The 20,071-nt window shown below is 38.0% G+C and overlaps 1 protein-coding gene across 1 annotated transcript in view; it reads right to left on the bottom strand.

The window, feature by feature from the left end:
• Nucleotides 1-13,465, bottom strand: part of LOC149169279 (cytoplasmic tRNA 2-thiolation protein 2-like) — a 177,925-nt gene extending 164,460 nt beyond the window's left edge. The window contains exon 1 of the mRNA XM_089425143.1: nucleotides 13,225-13,465. Within this exon, the coding sequence (XP_089281269.1) occupies nucleotides 13,225-13,465 (241 nt within the window). The remainder of the gene's footprint in view (nucleotides 1-13,224) is intronic.
• Nucleotides 13,466-20,071: the final 6,606 nt, after the last annotated feature.

Here is a 20,071-nt window from a genome sequence, read left to right as displayed (position 1 = left end):
CATTACTTTTCTTCAAGCTAAAACTTCAGATCAAATATATGCAGTGTTCGACAGGGACGCGTCCCCCAGGGTCGGGTGAGCGCACCCCTCACACCCCACGCACCCGGGACGAGGGGACGTCTGGGGAAACGTTTCCCCACGTCCCCCTTTTGGGGAGACACAGGGGGGGACGTTTTCCCAGTGTGGGGGACGCAACTCCCCAAAAGGGGGATGCCTGGGCGTCCCCCCTCAAAATGGGCTATTTGTCCCCCCTTAAATTTTCTTGTAAACAATGATTTATGACAGGGAAAATGTAGTATTTGACCATATTTCCCTACTAATGCTATGCTATTCATGGTAATGTTAAATTCCTAAAGTAAAAGTGACATTATCCTTATCTTTCATTTTCATCCTTTTACTTAAATTTTTAACATTACCATGAAATGACTCAGGATGTTTGAGAGTGGTTTTGACCTCATTGGATTTCATATGGAGAAAGTAGAATTTTAGATCTCACTCAAAATCCAGCAGACTTAACAGTTTTTCAGGAATTCAGGATTCGATGGAGTGCAATGTTTCCATTGCATTTTGTCATGTACAAGGGTATGGAATTGGTATTTAATCAAGAGCACCAAGCCCTCTGTGTACTTTAGAGTGACTTTTAGACTCATCACTCCATTGTTTTTGAGTTTTAATTATATCAATTTACTATTCCAGTCTTTAGATCAATTTTTCAGGAATTCAGGATTCGATGGAGTGCAATGTTTCCATTGCATTTTGTCATGTACAAGGGTATGGAATTAGTATTTAATCAAGAGCACCAAGCCCTCTGTGTACTTTAGAGTGACTTTTAGACTCATCACTCCATTGTTTTTGAGTTTTATTTATATCAATTTACTATTCCAGTCTTTAGATTTCAGTATCTATTATAGTCTATTTTGCTTAGTACTAATTAGATTCTAGAATGATAAATGATGAATTTTAATTTTAAATCAATTTAGAATCTAGAATGATGAATGATGAATTTAATTTTTAAATCAATGTAGATTCAAGAATGGTGAATAATGAATACTGAATATGGATCGGAGTATTTTATTATTGAATCTCATGGTTTATGGATGAATCATGTATGTATTAGTAAGGATGATGAGTATGGATCAATGTATTTCATTATTTAATTCAATTATGTATGTATCATTCTATTTATGCTTTCATTATTGAACATGAATTTGACACACACACACACACACACAGATATATATATATATATATATATATATATATATATATATATATATATATATATATATATATTAAAAAGGAAAAAAATTATATACTTCAACGTCCCCCCATCCCCCCTAAATTTCCCTAAAATTTGAGGGTACTCCCACACGTCCCCCTTGTGCGTCTCCCCGCACCCGCGTCTCCCCGTCCCGGAGACTTGATGGAACATTGAATATATGTATAAAGTGTCTCACAATAGGTCAAATCCCTATAGTATATATAGTAGAATGAAGTTTCTTGGAGGTCGACTTGTAGGAAACATAGGCTGACATGTAGAAGAGGGGCTGACTTGGTGGAGGAGCCCCTTTTTACATATAAATAATTTTCTTCTTTGACTAGAGGTGCCCATGAAGGGTATTTTACATCATAACTATAAATTTGACTCAATAAAAGAATCCTAGAGCACTCAATGGTTGCTTTGACCCATTAACTATTGACCCAAGCATGAAACTCGTGCTTTAATAAGTCCATTTAAATCATAATAAAAATATCTTTTGACAAATACATTACATCATGACTCAAGTACAATTATGAATACCAACACTAGTTGCATTCTTCAACACACTGAGGTGTCAATCAACTATTGGAATCATCAAAGTGCCCAATGCTCTACTTTGGAGGAGAATGATGCATCTACAAGGTCAACATTTCTCTCTAGAAGTGTGGTATGGCCTAGGCACCATGTGTTGTGCAGGCATATAGTATGCCCTCAATGCTTTTGTTGCTCTGTGAAGGACCACTAGGCAAAACCATCTCAAACTTAGATGAAAGTTACCAATCATTAGAGACAATGACCATAGATGCATCATAGTGGACCATACTTATTTATTAAAGGCATAATAAGACTTTAAATTGCAATCACCTTCAAATATCTAACTAGACCAAGTTCATAAAAGTGTTCCCTACCTTGTTAGGGATGGCTAGATGGTCATCCCTATTAGGTACTTCTAGCCCCTAAGGAGAGGTGGGATTTCCTAGGTCAACCCTTCAATTCATAGTTGTTTGTGATAATGTGGCAACGGAGGGGAAATGCTTCATGGCTAGGTGTCATGGTCCTGGGACTAGCTAATGGAGGTCCATCATCTTGAGGGTATATAGATGTATCAAGGGAGCAACCATGGAGGCATGAGTTACCCCTTTCCTTAACCTACTTTCCCCACCCCTCTAGTGCGCCTTTTACTTCTTTTTTATAATGCTTTAACAAGGATCATAACTTAGGTGTCCAAGCTTTCTTTTAATGATATCGCATGGATTTACCCCTTAACGATGAGTCAGCTTCTTGCTCATCAAGGTTGGGACAAGAAAGGGTTCCTTATTATGTGATGGAGCATCAAGTGCTCAAGAACCAATTGATGGCTAATGAGGGGGTTAGAGCTCATGCTAGGTTTTTCCCCATGCGCTAATTAACGACCTGACCAACTTTTGCATTTTAACTTTTCTTTTTCTTTCATGGCAATCATTTTATGCTTTTACCCTTCTTTTCGCTGCATCAACCTCTAGGGAAAAAAAATTTGCCCTAAGTCAAGGATGAGGATATGAGGGTGTTAATCCCAATGAGCCAATGATAGCAAACCTGAAGGATGGATAAGAAATCAAGGGAATGGTGAAGAATGGTAAGTATGGAAAAGTTATGGACATGCTACTTCAAGTTTCCTAATTAGTGCCAATGTTATAACCCTAAGGCCTCAAAGGAGGTCCCATTGGACTAGCGTAAAAAACCAACCCCCCTGGTAAGGTGAGAGAACAAGTCTACGGTCAAGATTGGTTAATCATTCAAATCACCCCTTTATCCGTGTTAGAATCCCCAAAACATTAAGTAAAAGCACATGATTGCAAAATCTACTGAGTGGTAACCCACCTTCCTTCAAGAGGAATGTTGGATGGTGAGATGTGTCTAAACCGTGCAAATGGCGGAAGAACATGGGATATCATCATATACTAAGAAAACATAGGGTTGCTAGCTAGCTATCCAAGGACAGAGAAAATTTTTCTCCTATGGGGTTACCCATTTTTGGTGGGTAACATCTGGCTCCAACTTGAGGACGTGTGCTCACCCTAGAACACATGATCCATATGCTCGAACATGGAGTTCATGAGAACTCCAACAATCCTCGGGCTCACAGACCTGTTACTTGCACACTTGAATCAACTTGTTTTCCGAGCATGTATATGGGGTGTTGATTGTCACCCTTGAGTTTACATGATATATATAAAACTATACTGAAAAAGAAAAGATTAGATTAAATGCAAACACATCAACACGAATAATGAATAAGAAAGATGCACACATGATAATGGAACACAAATGCAAAGCAACTACCTAAATACAAGTGCATTATGTTCCATTGAACAATGAAAGGTGCTTTCCTCCCATGGGGGAGGGCAAGAGCTCACTCTATTCCTTAATTAAAGAGTGTCTTCACCTAGCTTATATATTAATCACCTTGAACCTTATAACATAGAATATCCTCTTAGGTGATCATTTAGAAGAATCCAATGTGGTGCAATTCGACTAAAGAGCAGGTGGAAGATGGCTGAGGTGAGAGCGGAAATCTGCCTCATTGTTGCAACAAGATTTGGCTTTTTGCCTTCTGAGTCCTCTCACAAGGCCTACTAGATTTTGAGGAAACAGGAACCATAAATCTTTATTGTTGCCATGTCTCCCTTCATAACCTCTCTATCACTAGAAAGAGACTTCTTATTTTTCTCTTCAATATCACACCATTTTAGATTCAATGGATAAGACCATACAGAAATCTATTCAGTGTGTTCCATCACCCATGTATAAAATGTTATAATGTGGATATAGGTTGAGATCTCTTTTATCTACAATGGTTTCAAGATAACATCATTTGTTAATTTACTCCATTTCTCAAAAGGATATTTTTTTATCAATAAGATGAAGGGTATTATGAATGTAACCCATTTTTTCTTCTTTCTCAAATCCCAATTAGTTTCAATTCACTAAATGAACAAAACCATAAGTACCCAAATTAACTAGCTACTTGTGAAAGTAATCGTATAGCAAATGCTTATATATCTTCGACACATGCACCATGAATTTTTCCATGACACCTATCACAAAATGCCTTGATTGTGCCGAAATCACCTCACCCACATGAAAATTGGTCAAATTGAGTCTGGGTGAGGGATTTTTCCTCCAAATTTGAACCATAGATCTTTGATTTTGCCATGAGTTCCTTCATAACCTCTCTATTAGTGTTGATAACATTGGCAAGGGTACGGAAAACATCTTCTTAGAAACATTGGCAAAAATCAGCAAACCACTGCAAACATTAAAAAATATAAAGCTATAAAGCTACAAAGACATCAGATAAACACATTGGCACATAAATATGGAGAAAAGCACTTATTTATAGGATGTAGTGGATGCCAAATAAAAAATGATGCATCAAAGTCAATACTGAATCTTGAACCCTCATTAGCAATATCACCCTCTAACCATTAAAATAAGATAGAAAAAGCTTAAAATGTTAATCCAAGATTTTATTTGAGTGATGGGTACATTTTTACCAGGGCCATGAAAGAGGAGTTCAATAATCACTGTAATCAACATTGAGCTATATAGAGGGCTTGGTGCTCTTGATTAAATGCTAGTTCCATACCCTCATACATGACAGAATTGAATGGAAATGTTGCAATCCCCCAAATCCTGAAATCCTAAAAATTGTTATGTTGGATTATGGGTGGGATCTAAAATTCTACTTTTTCCATATGTAATCCAATGAGGTTGGAACCACTCTCAAACATCTTGAAACAATTAATGGTAATGTTAAAAATTCAAGGAAAAGGATGATAAGAATTTATTATTATCATTAATTACATAGCATTAGTGGGGCCTAGATAAATCCACTTGCCCAACACTTGGAATCCCTCCTAACACTACGCAATAAGCCTAAGTTTCACTGTAAATTGCCTCAAAGATCTAACTTGCCAAGTGAAATGACAAGAAAAGGCATTATGACTCAAGACTGTGGGGTTTTAGTAAACTGCACAAAAAATCTAAAAAATTGTGATTTTTTCGAGCCAAAAAATCAACAATGTTATTAACATTGCTCTCTATCACTAGAAAGAGACCTCTTCTTTGTTGTTCAAAATCATACCGTATACCATTTGTATTCAAGGCATAAGATCCCATACAAAGATCTAGTCAATTTGTTATCAGGGATGCCATGAACTAGATGTTTAAGAGTGGGAATGACCTTGTAGTGAAGATGACCATATCTTCTATGCCATAGCTCAATGGGGGTGATTTTCATATGAACTAGGGCTTGAGCAGGTGGTGTAGTAACTCTATACAAGCTTCCTTCACCAACTCCAATAATCCTACCTTTATCAATACTTGAATCTTTTCCCCAAACCAAGACCTTTCCATCAACAAAAGAAACTCTATCCCCTTTATCTTCTAAGCAAGAAATTGAAAGCAAGTTCTTTTTCAACCCTGGGACATATAGAATGTTGTTGAGATGTAGTTTTGCTCCATTCTCCAACTTCAAAGATGTTGATGTTGATCCCAAAGCTCTAACAGCATAGCTTTTGTCGTCACCCAATTCCACTGCATGAGAAGATGGTTCCTTTGATAGAGTTCGTAGTTGTTTACTTTCCCCTGTCATATGTCTTGATGCTCCACTGTCAATGATCCATGCATTATCATCATTAAGAGATCTTGTAAGTGCAGCTAAGAAACCTTGACTTTTGACATTGTTGAATAAGTAGTAGTCAATCTTCTTGATCCATCTTCCTATAGAATTGAATCTGATTCTTATCATAGAGGGAGTAATCATTTCCTTCAAGCCAACAAAGTGATCTTCAATCTTCTTTGACCTTAGCTCTGATAGCATGTTGACAAAACAATGCTAGTAGAATTAGGGTTAGATTTCTCTTTCTTGATAATTACTTGTGAATTATGATGCCTTCTTTTACTTATTTGTTATATTATCTTTCATCAAGCAATTACCAAATTATGTGTGCATGAAGATCATAAAACACAAGACACAAGATGTAGGTACTCTGCCAGGGCAAAACCCCTCTCTAGGTGAAAACCCAGTCAAAATCTCTTTCTTCAATAGTTTTTCTTGAGACTCTTCAACCTAGACACAGACCTCCTCCACACCAAGCCAACATTTCCTTCTTCAATCCAACCTTCGACCTAGTAGCAACAACACTTCAATCTTAGCAACTTCGACTTGGCATCTTTCAACATCAACAGCAACTTTCACATCGACAAGGAGACTTCGATCTCCTAAATTAGCCCACACAAGAGAGAGAGATATACAAATACTTTGATTTTGTCGTTCTCTTCCTTCTTTACCAAACTCGCACTCCTTTTAGCCTCCTTATTTACATTTGTACTTTTTCCCAGCTTCCAGGTTCAAATATCGAACTATGTGTGAGAGAGTGAGATGGTCCAAATGAATTCGAACTGCCTTGTATATATAGCCTTCCAATGAGGTCGAATTACCTTCCTTGAGGCCAACTTGATATTCTTGAGGCTGACTTGGTGTGGAGGTCACATAATTCATCTTTGACTGAAAAATAATTATTTTTACATCGTTCAAAATCCCAAGAAGGGTCTCATAAAATATACAATGACTTTAATGACTCTTTATTAATCCTAGGAGTCCACAATGGGGACTTTGACTAATAAAATGATGACCCAAGCATGAAACCCATGCTTTAATAAGTCATTGTAACAATAATAAAAATTCTTTTGACAAATAAATTTTATGAAGACCAAACCTAGTTACATTTTTCAACATAGACAACCAGGGGGGATGTGGCATTCATAGAAGATAACTTGGAACAATTAGTTTATCATGCCCCCTTTCACTATTCAAATATCAGATGGATTTGGTTGTATTTGTACTTAGTTGCATATCATGCATCTTTCTTCTTATTGGAGGTGATTTCTTTCATTAATCATTGTCAAGGACAACATCTTATTATTCCCCTTGCCCATGTTGTTCTAATCACTACTTTCACTTGGCTATTGTAATGTGGGTTCAATCTAATTCCTAGTTGTTGGTGTCCTTGTTGTTGGGTGTTCTCCTAGTGTTTCACCTTTAAAAACTCACTTCCATAACTTTTCCATCACTTTACCTATGTGTACTCCATATTTCACCACAACTCCACAGTGTACCTTCTTTTAAACCACATCACACTCACATTTCATCATATTTCCGTTCCTAGAGGGTACACGAGTCATTTCATCCATATTCACATGGTTTCCCCTTCGTAATTAACCTTTCATTAGCCATGTCATATTGTTTGACCATTTCCATGTGTGAACCAATGTTTTAAAACTAGGACTTGAACTCGAAATCAATCGAGGGTAATATTTGAAATAGACTCACTCAAACCAATCCAATTACAATGACTCGATTTACTAAAAAATACATAAAATAATTAAATTTTAAGGAAAAACATTTATTTTAAAGATTCCAAACCAATAGAGACAAAATATGTGAAGTCTACTCATGTTTATAGTATATACTATGTAAAGGTGAATATATTAGAATGGCATTGAGTGCAATACATATCAACAATAAAATACAAGATTAATGAGGCCCTAATTAGCCTCTAGAGTCCAAAAAAATCTACAAGCTACTGGCCTATAGGTTACTGCATAGTACATAGTTCAAATTATTTATCAACATGATCAATCATCAAACTCATCACCACCACTAGAAATGGGCTCCTATCCTCAACGGGAACTACAAAATCATCCCCTAGCTTAGATTTTTCGAACTCCTCAAAGACATTTGCAACTGCAGTAGCAGTACTAGGAGAGGCATGAGCTGCCCGAGTTGCACAAATAGTGATTGCATGTGTCATTCTTGGAGCTTCACTTACTCTAACTCCTCCTAGCAGATTCGAAGTTTTGTCAATGCATAAACTATAAGTCTCTAAATTTACATCACATTTACTCATGAATGATCACATAATGAAAATACCAATATCCAAAATCAGCCATGAGAAATTTCTAATTTCTTGTCTCGTGCTTGATTGGGAGTCTCCTCCTACATAGTCGAACGACCTTAGTGCTCTTGATTAAATACAAGTTCCATAGCCTAGTACCCTACATGCTCTTGATTATTGGGAGTCTCCCCTGCATAGAGGGGTTGGTTCTCTTGATTAAATACAAGTTCCATACCCTAGTACATTATAAAATCCAATGGAAACATTGCAATCCCCCAATCCTGAAATCCTAAAAAACAGATAAATTTGCTGGATTTTGAGTGAGATCTAAAATTATACTTTCTCCATATGAAATCCGATGAGGGCGAAACTACTCTCAAACATCCTGAGTCATTTCATGGTAATGTTAAAAATTTAAGTAAAAGGATGAAAATGAACTTTTACTTTAAGAATTTAACATTACCATGAACTGCATATCAACACTAGGGCCATAGGTTGTCTCACTAAAAAAATCCTCTATTTTATAACTTGAGAGGCATCTAGAAGCATCCATAAGATATTTTAGTCGCCCAATAAAAAATTAGAAGCCAAAAAATTAAAAAAAAAATACAAGAAAAAGTCAAGTTAGAAGAGGAAACTCCGTCGTACAGCCTGGAAACTCGTTTCCGGCCGCACTGGCCATGTTCCCTCCTCGAGAAATGGGCCAGTACAGCCGGAAATGAGTTTCCAAGCCGTACGATACGAGTTTCCTCGTTTTCAGCCGGAAACAGACCCTTCTCCAACGTTTCTTGCAACTTAGTTTCATTTTTTTCATATATTTAAATTTGTATTTTTTTTTAATTTTTAATGTTTTATAAAAATTATTAGACAAAAAAATGGGTGTGTCCCCCTTGCATCCCCCCGTCTCCCCTACAAAGGGGTCACGTTTCGTTGATAGAAAAAATGCCCCCCTCTCCCTGCCCCTCCCCCCCCGAAGTTTCCCCAAGTTTCCCCAAAAAGGGGACGTGGGTGGAATGTTTTCACAATCCCCGGAGCGTGGGGGAGCGCCAGGGCGTGTTCCCCACCCCGGGGCACGCATCCCCATGGAACACTGCGAATAAGATCCATTCCATTCATCACGAGAAAACATTTTTTTCGAAGTTTTGTGCTTGGGAAAGGAGATATTGCAATGTGAGGAAGTGAGTTGCAAATCTCATGATTGTAGGCCTAACAAGGGCCTTGCGCCCAATGTTTTTTTCATTAAGTTCAATACCCATGAGTGGTTGTAGATGTGTTCTATGATGCACTTGGCATGCTCTACAATGTTCGTGATCCAATCCTGTTTGCATGTGCCCTCAAGCATGAGGTCTCTACAATGTGCTACATGGGGACCAAATTTCAAAATATCGTCTTGTATTTGGACTCTAAAGTTTTACCAGCAGGAACATAGTGAGAGGCATTATCTTTGATGATCTGAACAACATCCACCTCCTCCACTGTCACAACAATCTCATCCAAAAGCTGAAATAGCAGGTTTGCCTCTTTCACCTTATCAGATGCATCAACTAATTTCAAAAACATGGTTCCTTGAGGGTAAGAAACAAGGAAATTTATGGTTGTCCAATTCTTTCCATCAACCCATCGATTTGACATGATGGTACAACCTGTTTTGGCCCATGAACTTTTAAACTCCTCCAAGTATTCATTCTGGACAAAAGGCTGTAGTTGTATACTTTATTTTTCTTTTCCTTGCTGGAAAAGATTTCTCCCATTATAGTGTCTGTTAGCCAGCATATTAGGGATGAAAAAAGTGACATGTCTGTCCTCTTAAGAATTGGTAATACCAGATCTGAAATGTGCAATGCATGGGGTTGATTATTTAGAAGAAGATTACTTTTTACTTTATATATTCAGCTTTGATGCCATAATTTGGGGCAAGTACATAATGGAAGTGCCGTAGTATATTTTGGAGCTGTCTATATTTGCTGTGAGTGTAAATTGCAGACCTGTTATTGCTAGAAATACTAATGTTTATGGCATGCTTGCTGGTTTAATATGCTTCATTATCAAGTTAACAACTCAGAAATGATTTGGATTCCATTGACCAATGGAAAAGGCGCCATCTACTTGAATCCACAATCATGTATTAATTTCAGACACGTAAGCTTTGTTTTGCCAAATCAGTTATAAGTATTTCCATTAAAAGGAAAGATAAGCTCACCAATAAGGAAAGATAAGAATTCGAATTTTCCAATAAGGTTTAGATGAGGCTCACCATTAAATTCAACTATATACTTTTTTTGAAATATAATAATATATTAACAATATTAATCAATATATATAGATAGATTGATAAATAATTTTGTATTATTTTAATACATACATACCAGTGAAACATGAATCTCCAATCACTCGCGAGTCAAACTCTGCTCTTCCCTCAAACGATCCAATTCAACTACGGGCAAGTCAACTCACATTGACCGAATTTGACTCACGACTCACTGATTAATTACGGTTTAGGCAACTGAGGCGATTTTCAGCCCTCAACTCGGCGAGAACAAATTTTAACTTTTAGGGTTGTCGCATTGTTCATCGCGTGGTTTATTTAGGCTAAAAATTAAACGTCGGTCTGTAACTCACTTCTCACTGCTTAGGCTTGGCAACTCATATGCCAAGAAGGTAATAGAGGCATGGTTTCAGTTTTAGTTTACTTCGTGTAATAGAGGCGTAGTGTGCAGTGTGCTCTAGCATTAGCTTCAGCGTGTGCTCTGTCAGAGATTTCAGTTGCAAGCCATTATCATATCATTTCAACAACAATGAAGAGATTTTAGTTACTGCTTTTTTACTGATTAGTATGCAGTATTTTATAAACTTTTAGAAGCAGATGCTTTTGGTTCTATGTAGTCACTGGTTAGGAGTCAAGACTCAGTACTTTGGATCATGTTTGGACTCATAACATATATGAGATACTTATTCATTCATGATATTTTGGACATCTATTGATATTATGCATTTTTTGGACATGGCTTTATTGAATATCAATGAAATTTTTTTTTTTTTTAATTTAATATATTTGTATATCTTTATTTATTGAATTCACCGATTTTTTCCCGATCTGATTAAAACTCTTTGCTCTTTTGCCTCGCCAATTTATTATTATTAACATCTCTGTTGATTTTTCAAGTGCAATAGATACTAGCAAAATATTTTTGAAAACTGATAATTACTTCTAATGATGTTGATCTTCTTTTAATTATTCCAATGTATCATTAAGCAATTATACTTCAAAAATTCAACCATATAAGAACAATAGAACAATAGAGATCACAATGCACAAATAGAACACAAGATTTACCCTAGGAAAACCCACTAAGGGGAAAACCCAACAACCTTTTTAATAGAGAAATTATTTTGTTCAACAAGAGACACACCTAGGCCTTCTAGTCATCAACTAGGTAAAACCCTCCAAGTCAAGTCTCCCAATCTAATCCAACACTTTGCTCTACTTATCTACCCCAGAATTTCAACCCTCCTGCAATTGCCAAGATCCCAAAAATTTCGGCCGCTGCAACAAAAATTGCCTAGAAAAATGAGAACTGTAAAGAGAGAGAGAGAGAGTCTATCCATATGTGTGAGCTTGAGAGAGAGAGAAAGAGAGATGCAATTCATCCTTCTTTTTGTCCTCCTTGTCCTTCTTGTTCTTCGTTAGGATGCCTAGAAACAGTCTTGCTTGAGAGAGAGTGAATTTGGGTGCCTTGAGGAGGAGGTCAAACTGTCTATATATAGAGGTTTGCCTGGGCCAACTTGACTTGGAGGGAGGCCGACTTGACAATCTTGGAGCCAAAAATTTCAATTTCAAAAATTCAAATTTTCTTCTTTCAAAAGTCCAAATGGGACTTGACTCAAAATATATTTTTCTTTTGACTCTAACATTTAAAATATGTTTTACAATAATCAATATAAATACATCAAGGGCCAAATATACATTATGAAGACTGACCATAGTTACAATATTCATAATGACTGTGATAGGTTTTCTCAAGTTGACAAATTTCTCTAAGAAAAGGTTATATAATATCATCAGCATCAACATCACTAGCATCATCATCTAACCATCAACATCTACTAGTCACCATAGACTAGTTGGGTTCACCATAACCCTCAGAACATACCCTCTTAGAGTAATTAGTCCTCAAATCCAAAGGCCTCTCACTAGGCCAAGATGCTAAGATACTAACTCAACCCCCCAGGGAGTACTCACTCAACCCTCCTAAGGAGTACTAGCAAGCACTCACTTAACCCTCCTCGGGAGCACTCAAATCGGATCTAAGGAGCAAATAAGGGTTCCCTAGGCCGGACTTTGGAAGGAATGAAAGAAGTCAACTGGGATGGGAGAGAAATTAAGGGTTCTCAAATCTGGGTTGTAATCTGCCTGTGTCATTAACTCGTCATTTATTACTAAGGGATTAGGTAATCCCTTTTCCATCAAAAGTTCAAACTTAGCCATGAACCTGTTAATGGGTAGTTGCATGTTCTGACACTTATCTTCTAAATTCAACATCAAAATCCTCTTGGTGAGGACTTTCCTGACTTCCAAAATTGTACCAGTCCTGTCAAGTATCTCTAGTTCTTACAGTTCATACTTATTCTTGGAGTTAAGGAACTAGATGATCCTTGCTACTTCCTCTAGCATTTCTCCAAGTTCTGCTTTAACCCTTTCAATGGCTTCTGTAGCATGCTTAATTAAATAAATCTGCTAAAAAATGACCTCGATGGATGGCCAAATATCATTGACAGAGTCAATGATATTGGCCCACAGTTGCTCTTTGGCCTTACCTATAGGCTTAGTCAATGTCAGTTCTTTCTCCATGATTTTTATCCTTTCATTCATCCTTGCAGCCTTTTGTCGTTCTTCTTTATGCATGATCTGGGCAAGTTTGCAATCTGTCTCAAGGTTTTTGACTTTCTCTTTTAGTTTTTTCATCTCATTGGTCTGAATGGACATTTCTTCCATTGCTTTAACAAGCTTGGTTGCCTCCTCACTTGTGGAGGCTGTTGCTGTTGATCCTATTGCTGATGTAGTCTGTGTAGATGTTGGTAGTGCAGTGGCCATTGGAGCAGTGGGAGCTAATGCTACTGCCAGAGTAGAAGGTACAGTTGTGGTCACTGTTGGAATGACAATTGTAGGAGCATTATCAATGCTATCTTGTTTGAGCTGGATCAAGCTATCCAACTCCTTCTCCATCTCCTTTAACTGGTCATTCAGTTGCAACGCTGAGTCCATCATCTCCTAATGATTGGTCTGGCTTTCTAGGACTTCTTTTGTTTGTGGGTGCTGCAAATGAGGCAATTTGAGCTGTTTCTTGAGGGCTGCTATGTCCTCATTTCTCTTCTTGATCAGCTTCTCTGTGGCCTTAACATCACTTGGGTCATGGCCTAGTTCAATAACTAAGTCCTCCAAGGACTTTATCCTGTGAAGAGGCCCTCTCCAACTTGAATTGAGATGTTATATTGTCTAATGAATCTTGTAACTTATAAGCAGCCATGGCCTTTGTTGTGAGGGTGGAGTAGATCATCTCTCTAGCTTGCTTGTGAAATTCTATCTGATCAATGGGATGAATAATCCTAGCCAACACCTCAAAATTTGTCTTCTTGTAGTCTACTGAGGTGTTTGGTTGTTGTATAGTCTCTCCCGGCATGGGAACGAACACGAATTGGTCTTGGATCTTCCTCTCGGGGCTTCTTTTTATCATTCCTCGAGTTCCCATGCCGGGAGAGAATCGTTTTATTTCTATCCAGGATGATATCATGTCATTGAATCTCTCATAGTAATTACTATTTTTATTTGGAACTTCTTCTATGCTCGACTCTTTGTCTCATTCTTCTTACTCACAAGACTTCCCTTGTCGAGGGAGGCCCATTTTCTTCTCCAAACTCCCCATTTCCAACTAGGGCTTGATTTTGAAATAGTGCTCATAGCAACCCTTCAACTACTCTGATGAGGATTTTCACGATGTCGAAATCACACAAGACTTGCACCTCGACTCATCTACAACCATTCAAATTCCAATCACGTTACCAATTGTCACTAAACCACTCATGCCGGTAGCCTCCAATAATGGTTCTATAGATTCTTGTTTGTCGTTAACTCACACACCTGTGGCATAATTATTTTTGTAGGCCAACATCATTTTGGCCTACCGGTTTTTGGAGGCTCTCACATTTTGTTCTACTTCTTTCCATTTGGGTTTGAAACCCTAATGGCTTTATTGTTCAATTAGTCGTTTTAATCGCTTAATGAAATCTTACTTCAAAATGAATGGAGGATGAATCGCACTCTAATGTTATCACCATGCTTGAGTCATTAAATGAAAGCGTCTAGGAAGGTCCATGTCATTTGACCAATCTCATTAAGAATGTCCGCCAAGATAACAAGCGGTTGACCAAAAATAGAGAGGACTTAGGGACAAGCACAAATTTGATCAAGGCTAACTACTAGATGTCATCGCCATATGACTCTAGGAAGATGCTTGGGATATCTTTAACTTTCAGAGAAACCATCAAGGAAGATACCCCCTAAAGCGAGGGTATCATATGCTATTCCAGACGCTTGCTCTCAACTAGAGGCTTCGGGATTTTAACATCCCAAAATATACTTTGGCCTTTTTGGCTTTGAATAGGTTGGTGTTGACTTTACTTGTTGTTTCCTGTTCCAATTAAGAGAGGCCCTCCTCTCTAATTTGGAGTTTGACTTATTCGTAATGGTCTTCCTAGTCCTTCCTTACCTATGACAGGCCTTCCTTGTGTGCTCTCGACCATTATGTCATTTATGCTTCAAATCTTCTGCCCCTCTATCCACGGGCAAGAGCGGACCAAGCTTTTTTGTTTTTTTAAACCAATAATCAAACCTCGTTGTGTGAGCTAAGTCACAAGTAATGGGATAGGAACAATTACCTAGCTTACATAGTTCGAAAGTGCTACCATGCATGCTAGATTGTATATGAATGGGACATAACCAAGTTATTGGCTTATCAAATACATAAGTGCAATTCATTTTTTAAGGACTCAGAACCGATCTTGAACTTTGATGGGTATGATTCTCGTAACAACTCCCAAGTATCTAATGATATCATGTTTGAGAAGAAAGAGCAATGACCCACATGATTGCGAACCATTGAGCAAGATCCAAAGGAACAACTACACAAAGGCACTTCGATTTTGAAATTGTTTCTCCCATAGAAGCTACAGAATAGGTTCCAACCAATCATAACATTGAATCCCCATCAACAACCATTAGAAAACAATCAATGAATTGAAGCTTGCCACTCTTGTTCCCCTTTCAAGAACAAAATGGCTTAATGGTGTAGCCCAATCTTGTTACTATATTCTCGTTTCTCTCTACAACTAACACCCATCACCTGACTTGGAAATTGGAGGACATCGGGAAAGAAAAGATTGCATGAATTTAAAGAGCGGTGGACTTTACAATAAGTGAATCAACATCGCATATTCAATGGAAATTTCCTTGTGTGTGGGTAATGATTTCAAAATCCGCCTAGTATACCTGGTGGTCACCTAATCTGCTTGAGTTTATTAAGGAAACAAAGGCCTTGAATCCATTTACAATGTTTCTCGTTAGATTTGATTCTTTCCTTTCCAATCGAACTTGATCATATTGACAAGATTTATGAACAACAAAATGTTCTCGCCACATCATTTCTCCATGGGCAAATGGCGTACATTTATGAAACTAACCCTCGAAAATTTAACAAGATGGGCTTTAATGATATTGATGGTTGTACTCGAAAGGAAAATTGTTCTTAAACTCTCACTCCAACAGGCATTTTATCCTCTCACAAAATTCAATTCTTGACAACCCTGCGTGGTCTATAAATATGATTACCTACCTCACATTTCTTGCGCGCCACTTCGAAATCTCGTATTGTGTTTCTCTAAAACATTTATATTGCGTAAGAAGTAAAGAACCAAACTCTTTGGGCCATGTATCAACCCCATAGAGAAAGGCCACAAAATTATAGAAGTATGCCAAAACAGGGCAATTTGACTTGACCACTATCATGGGAAAGAAGAAGAAGAAGAAGAAGAGATGCTTCATTACAAAAATATTCCCTTGAATACATACAAAGAATAGAGCAGGCCACAAAGGGACATCCCGCCTAGCCCAACCCCCATCAAATTTAACGTGTTTACCTTCCTTTTATGCGTACTATAACCTCATCTAGCAAATCGAACCCAATGAAATCACTAATAGATCATCCATTCTAAATAATTGCAATCAACAAATTTCTCATTTCATTATAATGATAAACTTTCCACACAGCAACAAATTTAAAGGTATTGTCACTTCCAGCATTAATGAGGATGCTAGGGCTCTCACATTTATCCCTACAATTCTAGGCCCACTCTTTTTTTGGCATCTTTTTATTAGCAAGGGCTACAAATGGCCAAAGTTTTGCCACAACTCGACTCCATATAGAGATTGCACACAATTATGAAGCTAGGCCAAATTGAACCGATTTAACTTTGACGACATTCATGGGTGAAGTTGCAGTAAGAGTTAGTTTCAAATTGGTCTTCTGTTGCCGGCAGTGACGTGTTGGGTTGATGAAAGTGAGAAGTTGTTATTTCCCCCTTCGAGGCTCAAGTCTAGTCGATGGCATGCTCATGTGTATGCTCGTGGTTGTGAAAAAAAGGGTGGGGTTGGGTGCAAATCCCTAGGGGACTTTGCAAGAATAGATGCCCCCCATTCACGACTTATTAATTGGTTCTCCACAACGCTTCCACCGTCAATATTCTCGTCCGGGTCCTATGTGCTGGGATGTGGTGACATGCTTGCAAATGAAGCCATTTTCGTCATATATGTTCACAATTCCAACGAGCCTTTCGAGGTATGAGGGCGTATGCCTGAACCCACTGACAACAACATAATCTTGAGTTTTTCGAGTAAAACTCCACAGACGCACTAGTACCCACTCTCCTCAATCCTTAAAATGTGTTTGTTATTCATATCAATACAAGTGTTGTGCCTATCGTCACAATTTTACCACAAGAAGGAGAGGTGGTGACATAGGAGAGGTATTTGATCTTCTCGTTTCCAAGTGTCGCTTATAGAATAATGAAGTTGGAGTTGTTAGAGATTACAGGGTAATATTCATGACGACCAATGCTGTGCAGGAAAATTCATGAACTAGGTGTTTGCTATAGGAAGAAGATACAATGAGTAACTTCAAATAAAGACATTACCCCATACATATATATATAGTCATTTTGACACAACGTGTGACAATTTTCAGTGCCTTTTCCCCTCTTAACAACGAGAGAGAGACCAGGGTTTCAGTTGCAGTTAGAGTGGTACATTGTCAAGTTTTGGAAGGCGACCAGACTTGGACGTGGTGCTTCCGGTGAAAAATGGACGGTGATTTTGAGTGCAGGTTTTTTATACTTGCAGCGCGCAAAAGTAATAGATTGGACTGGCGGGAAAGTCCACAAGCGATATCCAACTCTGCCAATATGCATCGGACTCCCATTATGTTTGACAGATTTTGATGGTGAATTAATTTTGGTTTTCCTCTGCTTGCTGTGACGCTGAAATATTGAAATTGGAAATGAAAGCAGGCCGAAATCCTCAAAATCGGGAAGGCCCGTCTTCAAGGGATGTGGAAACTCGAAATTACTCCAAATCCTGAACACCCCTCTTCATCTTCATATGGATGTGGGAATTGAGAGCAGGCCGAAATTACTCCAAATCCTGAACACCCCTCTTCATCTTCATCTGGATGTGGAAATTGAGAGCAGGCCGAAATTTCTCAAAATTAAATCGTTCCTGCAGAGAAGGGCCATCGAAATTTCTCAAAATAAAATCGCTCCTGAAGAGAAGGGCCATCGAATTTTTTTCTCAAAATGAAATCGTTGGTGAAGAGAAGGGCCATCGAAATTTCTGAACAATGGTGAAGAGAAGAGGCATGTTCACATGGATTTGCAAGAAACAGGAGAAAGGCAAGTTTACAGTTGATCCGTGGAAGGGGCGAATTCAGAAAACGTTTGGTTTGAAATATGCATATTTTAAAGCTGTCTATCTGTGTGTGAGCAATTGGTTGATGTAGTGTAAAGGCACTTCTCTTCTGCACGTCCAGAAAGGAAGTTTTACATTTAAATGCGCGAATGTGGTGTGAAATGCGTATTGTGAGTGTGAGCAATCGATTCTGTTCTCCACGTCCAGCTGTGTTCTGCTCGTTGTCCTTGACAAAAATATGGATGGATTTTCACAATAAGAATTGAATTGGTACCACAATGCGATGAGCCGAGCAAAGACAGAGACACATAGAAATGTAATGGTGAGTGAGTGAGTGAGTCACACATATCCCACACGCGGCAGGGGAACAGAAACCAAAGCGTTGATAGTGTGGGCGTGAGGTGTATTTGGATGTGGGTGCGCCCTTGTCCAAGTAGAGAGTTGGTACATGGCCCCCTGTCGAAGGGCAGGGTCCAGGTGCTTCTTCCGGTAAGTGTCATGCGCCTCTTAGAGAGGAGGGGAACGCGTGAGGCTGGCTTCACAGAGCAACGACTACATCCCGCTCCCTGCAGTGGAAGGATAACGTGCCCGCTTTTTTAATTAATTAATTTCATTTATATTTAGATATATCATCTATTTCATATTTCTTTATTCCTTTAAATATATAATTAATTTCATTTATATTTAAATATATCATCCATTTCATATTTTTTTATTCTTTTAAATATATCATCTAGATATTTTAAGGTGTTCGCGCTTTTTTTTTTTATATTTTAAGATGCTGTCTTGCATTTTTTTCTTTTTTCTTTTTTAAATATATCGTCCAGATATTTGATAATGTCTTTCGGATTATCAAAATTAGTATGGACCACCAAAGTCTAAAATCAATCATCCACATATTTCATTTTAAAAATGAGGTCATGGTCCCTTTGTCCGTCATAAACTCTGACCACATGAAATGCTCTTTTAAAATCATCCAGATATTTTAATTTAAAAATGATATCTAGTCCCTTTGTCCGTCATGAACTCTGACCACATGAAATATGACAAAGTAAATATTGCCTCTATTTGTCAGTGGTAGTTCTAGGTAATGGTCCCTATCAATCAAAGTTCATGAAGTCATAGTTCTTTTGTTAGTCGGGAACTTTGATTGACATGAATTATATGAACTTTAACTGTCAAAGGAACTATGTATGACCTTCATTTGTCAGTTCGAATCCTAGGGAATGGTCCTCTCCAGTCAAAGCTCTTGAGGTCACAATTCCTTTATTAATCAAGAAATTCGACAGACATGAACTATGACCACAAGGACTACGACGAATGAAATTCGACTGAGAAATGAACTGTGACCTTCATTTGTAGATCATAGTTCTAGGGAGTATTTCCTACCAATGAAAATTCCCCAGGTCATAGTTCCTTTGTTAGTTAGGGACTCTAACTAATAGAAGCTATGATGAAGGAACTTTGGTTGGCAAAGGAACTAGGACCTTCATATGTCGATCGTAGTTCATATCAATCAGAGTTCTTGAGGTCACAGTGCCTTTATTAGTAAACAACTGTGACATCGGGAGCTTTGACTAACAAAGGGGATATGACCTTCATCCATCAGTCATTTTTCTAGGAATGGTTCCTATCAGATTTGGAGCTTTTCCGGTGAGGAACTTTGACTAACAAGAATAGTGGTGAAGGAAATTTGACCAACAAAGGAACTATGACTTTCATTTTCCCATCGTAATCGCAGGGAATAGGTCCTCTCAGTCAACGTTCCTAAGGTCATACCACCCTTTCTTAGTCAAGGACTCTGACCGATAGGAACTTTGAGGAAGAAACCTTGACCAACGGGGTAACTATGACCTT

This window comes from Pinus tabuliformis, chromosome 4_2, assembly GCF_031772625.1.
Source record: "Pinus tabuliformis cultivar Carrire ecotype Pingquan chromosome 4_2, CPIR1, whole genome shotgun sequence".
Classification (NCBI taxonomy): domain Eukaryota; kingdom Viridiplantae; phylum Streptophyta; class Pinopsida; order Pinales; family Pinaceae; genus Pinus; species Pinus tabuliformis.
This window is presented reverse-complemented; position numbering and strand designations above follow the sequence as displayed.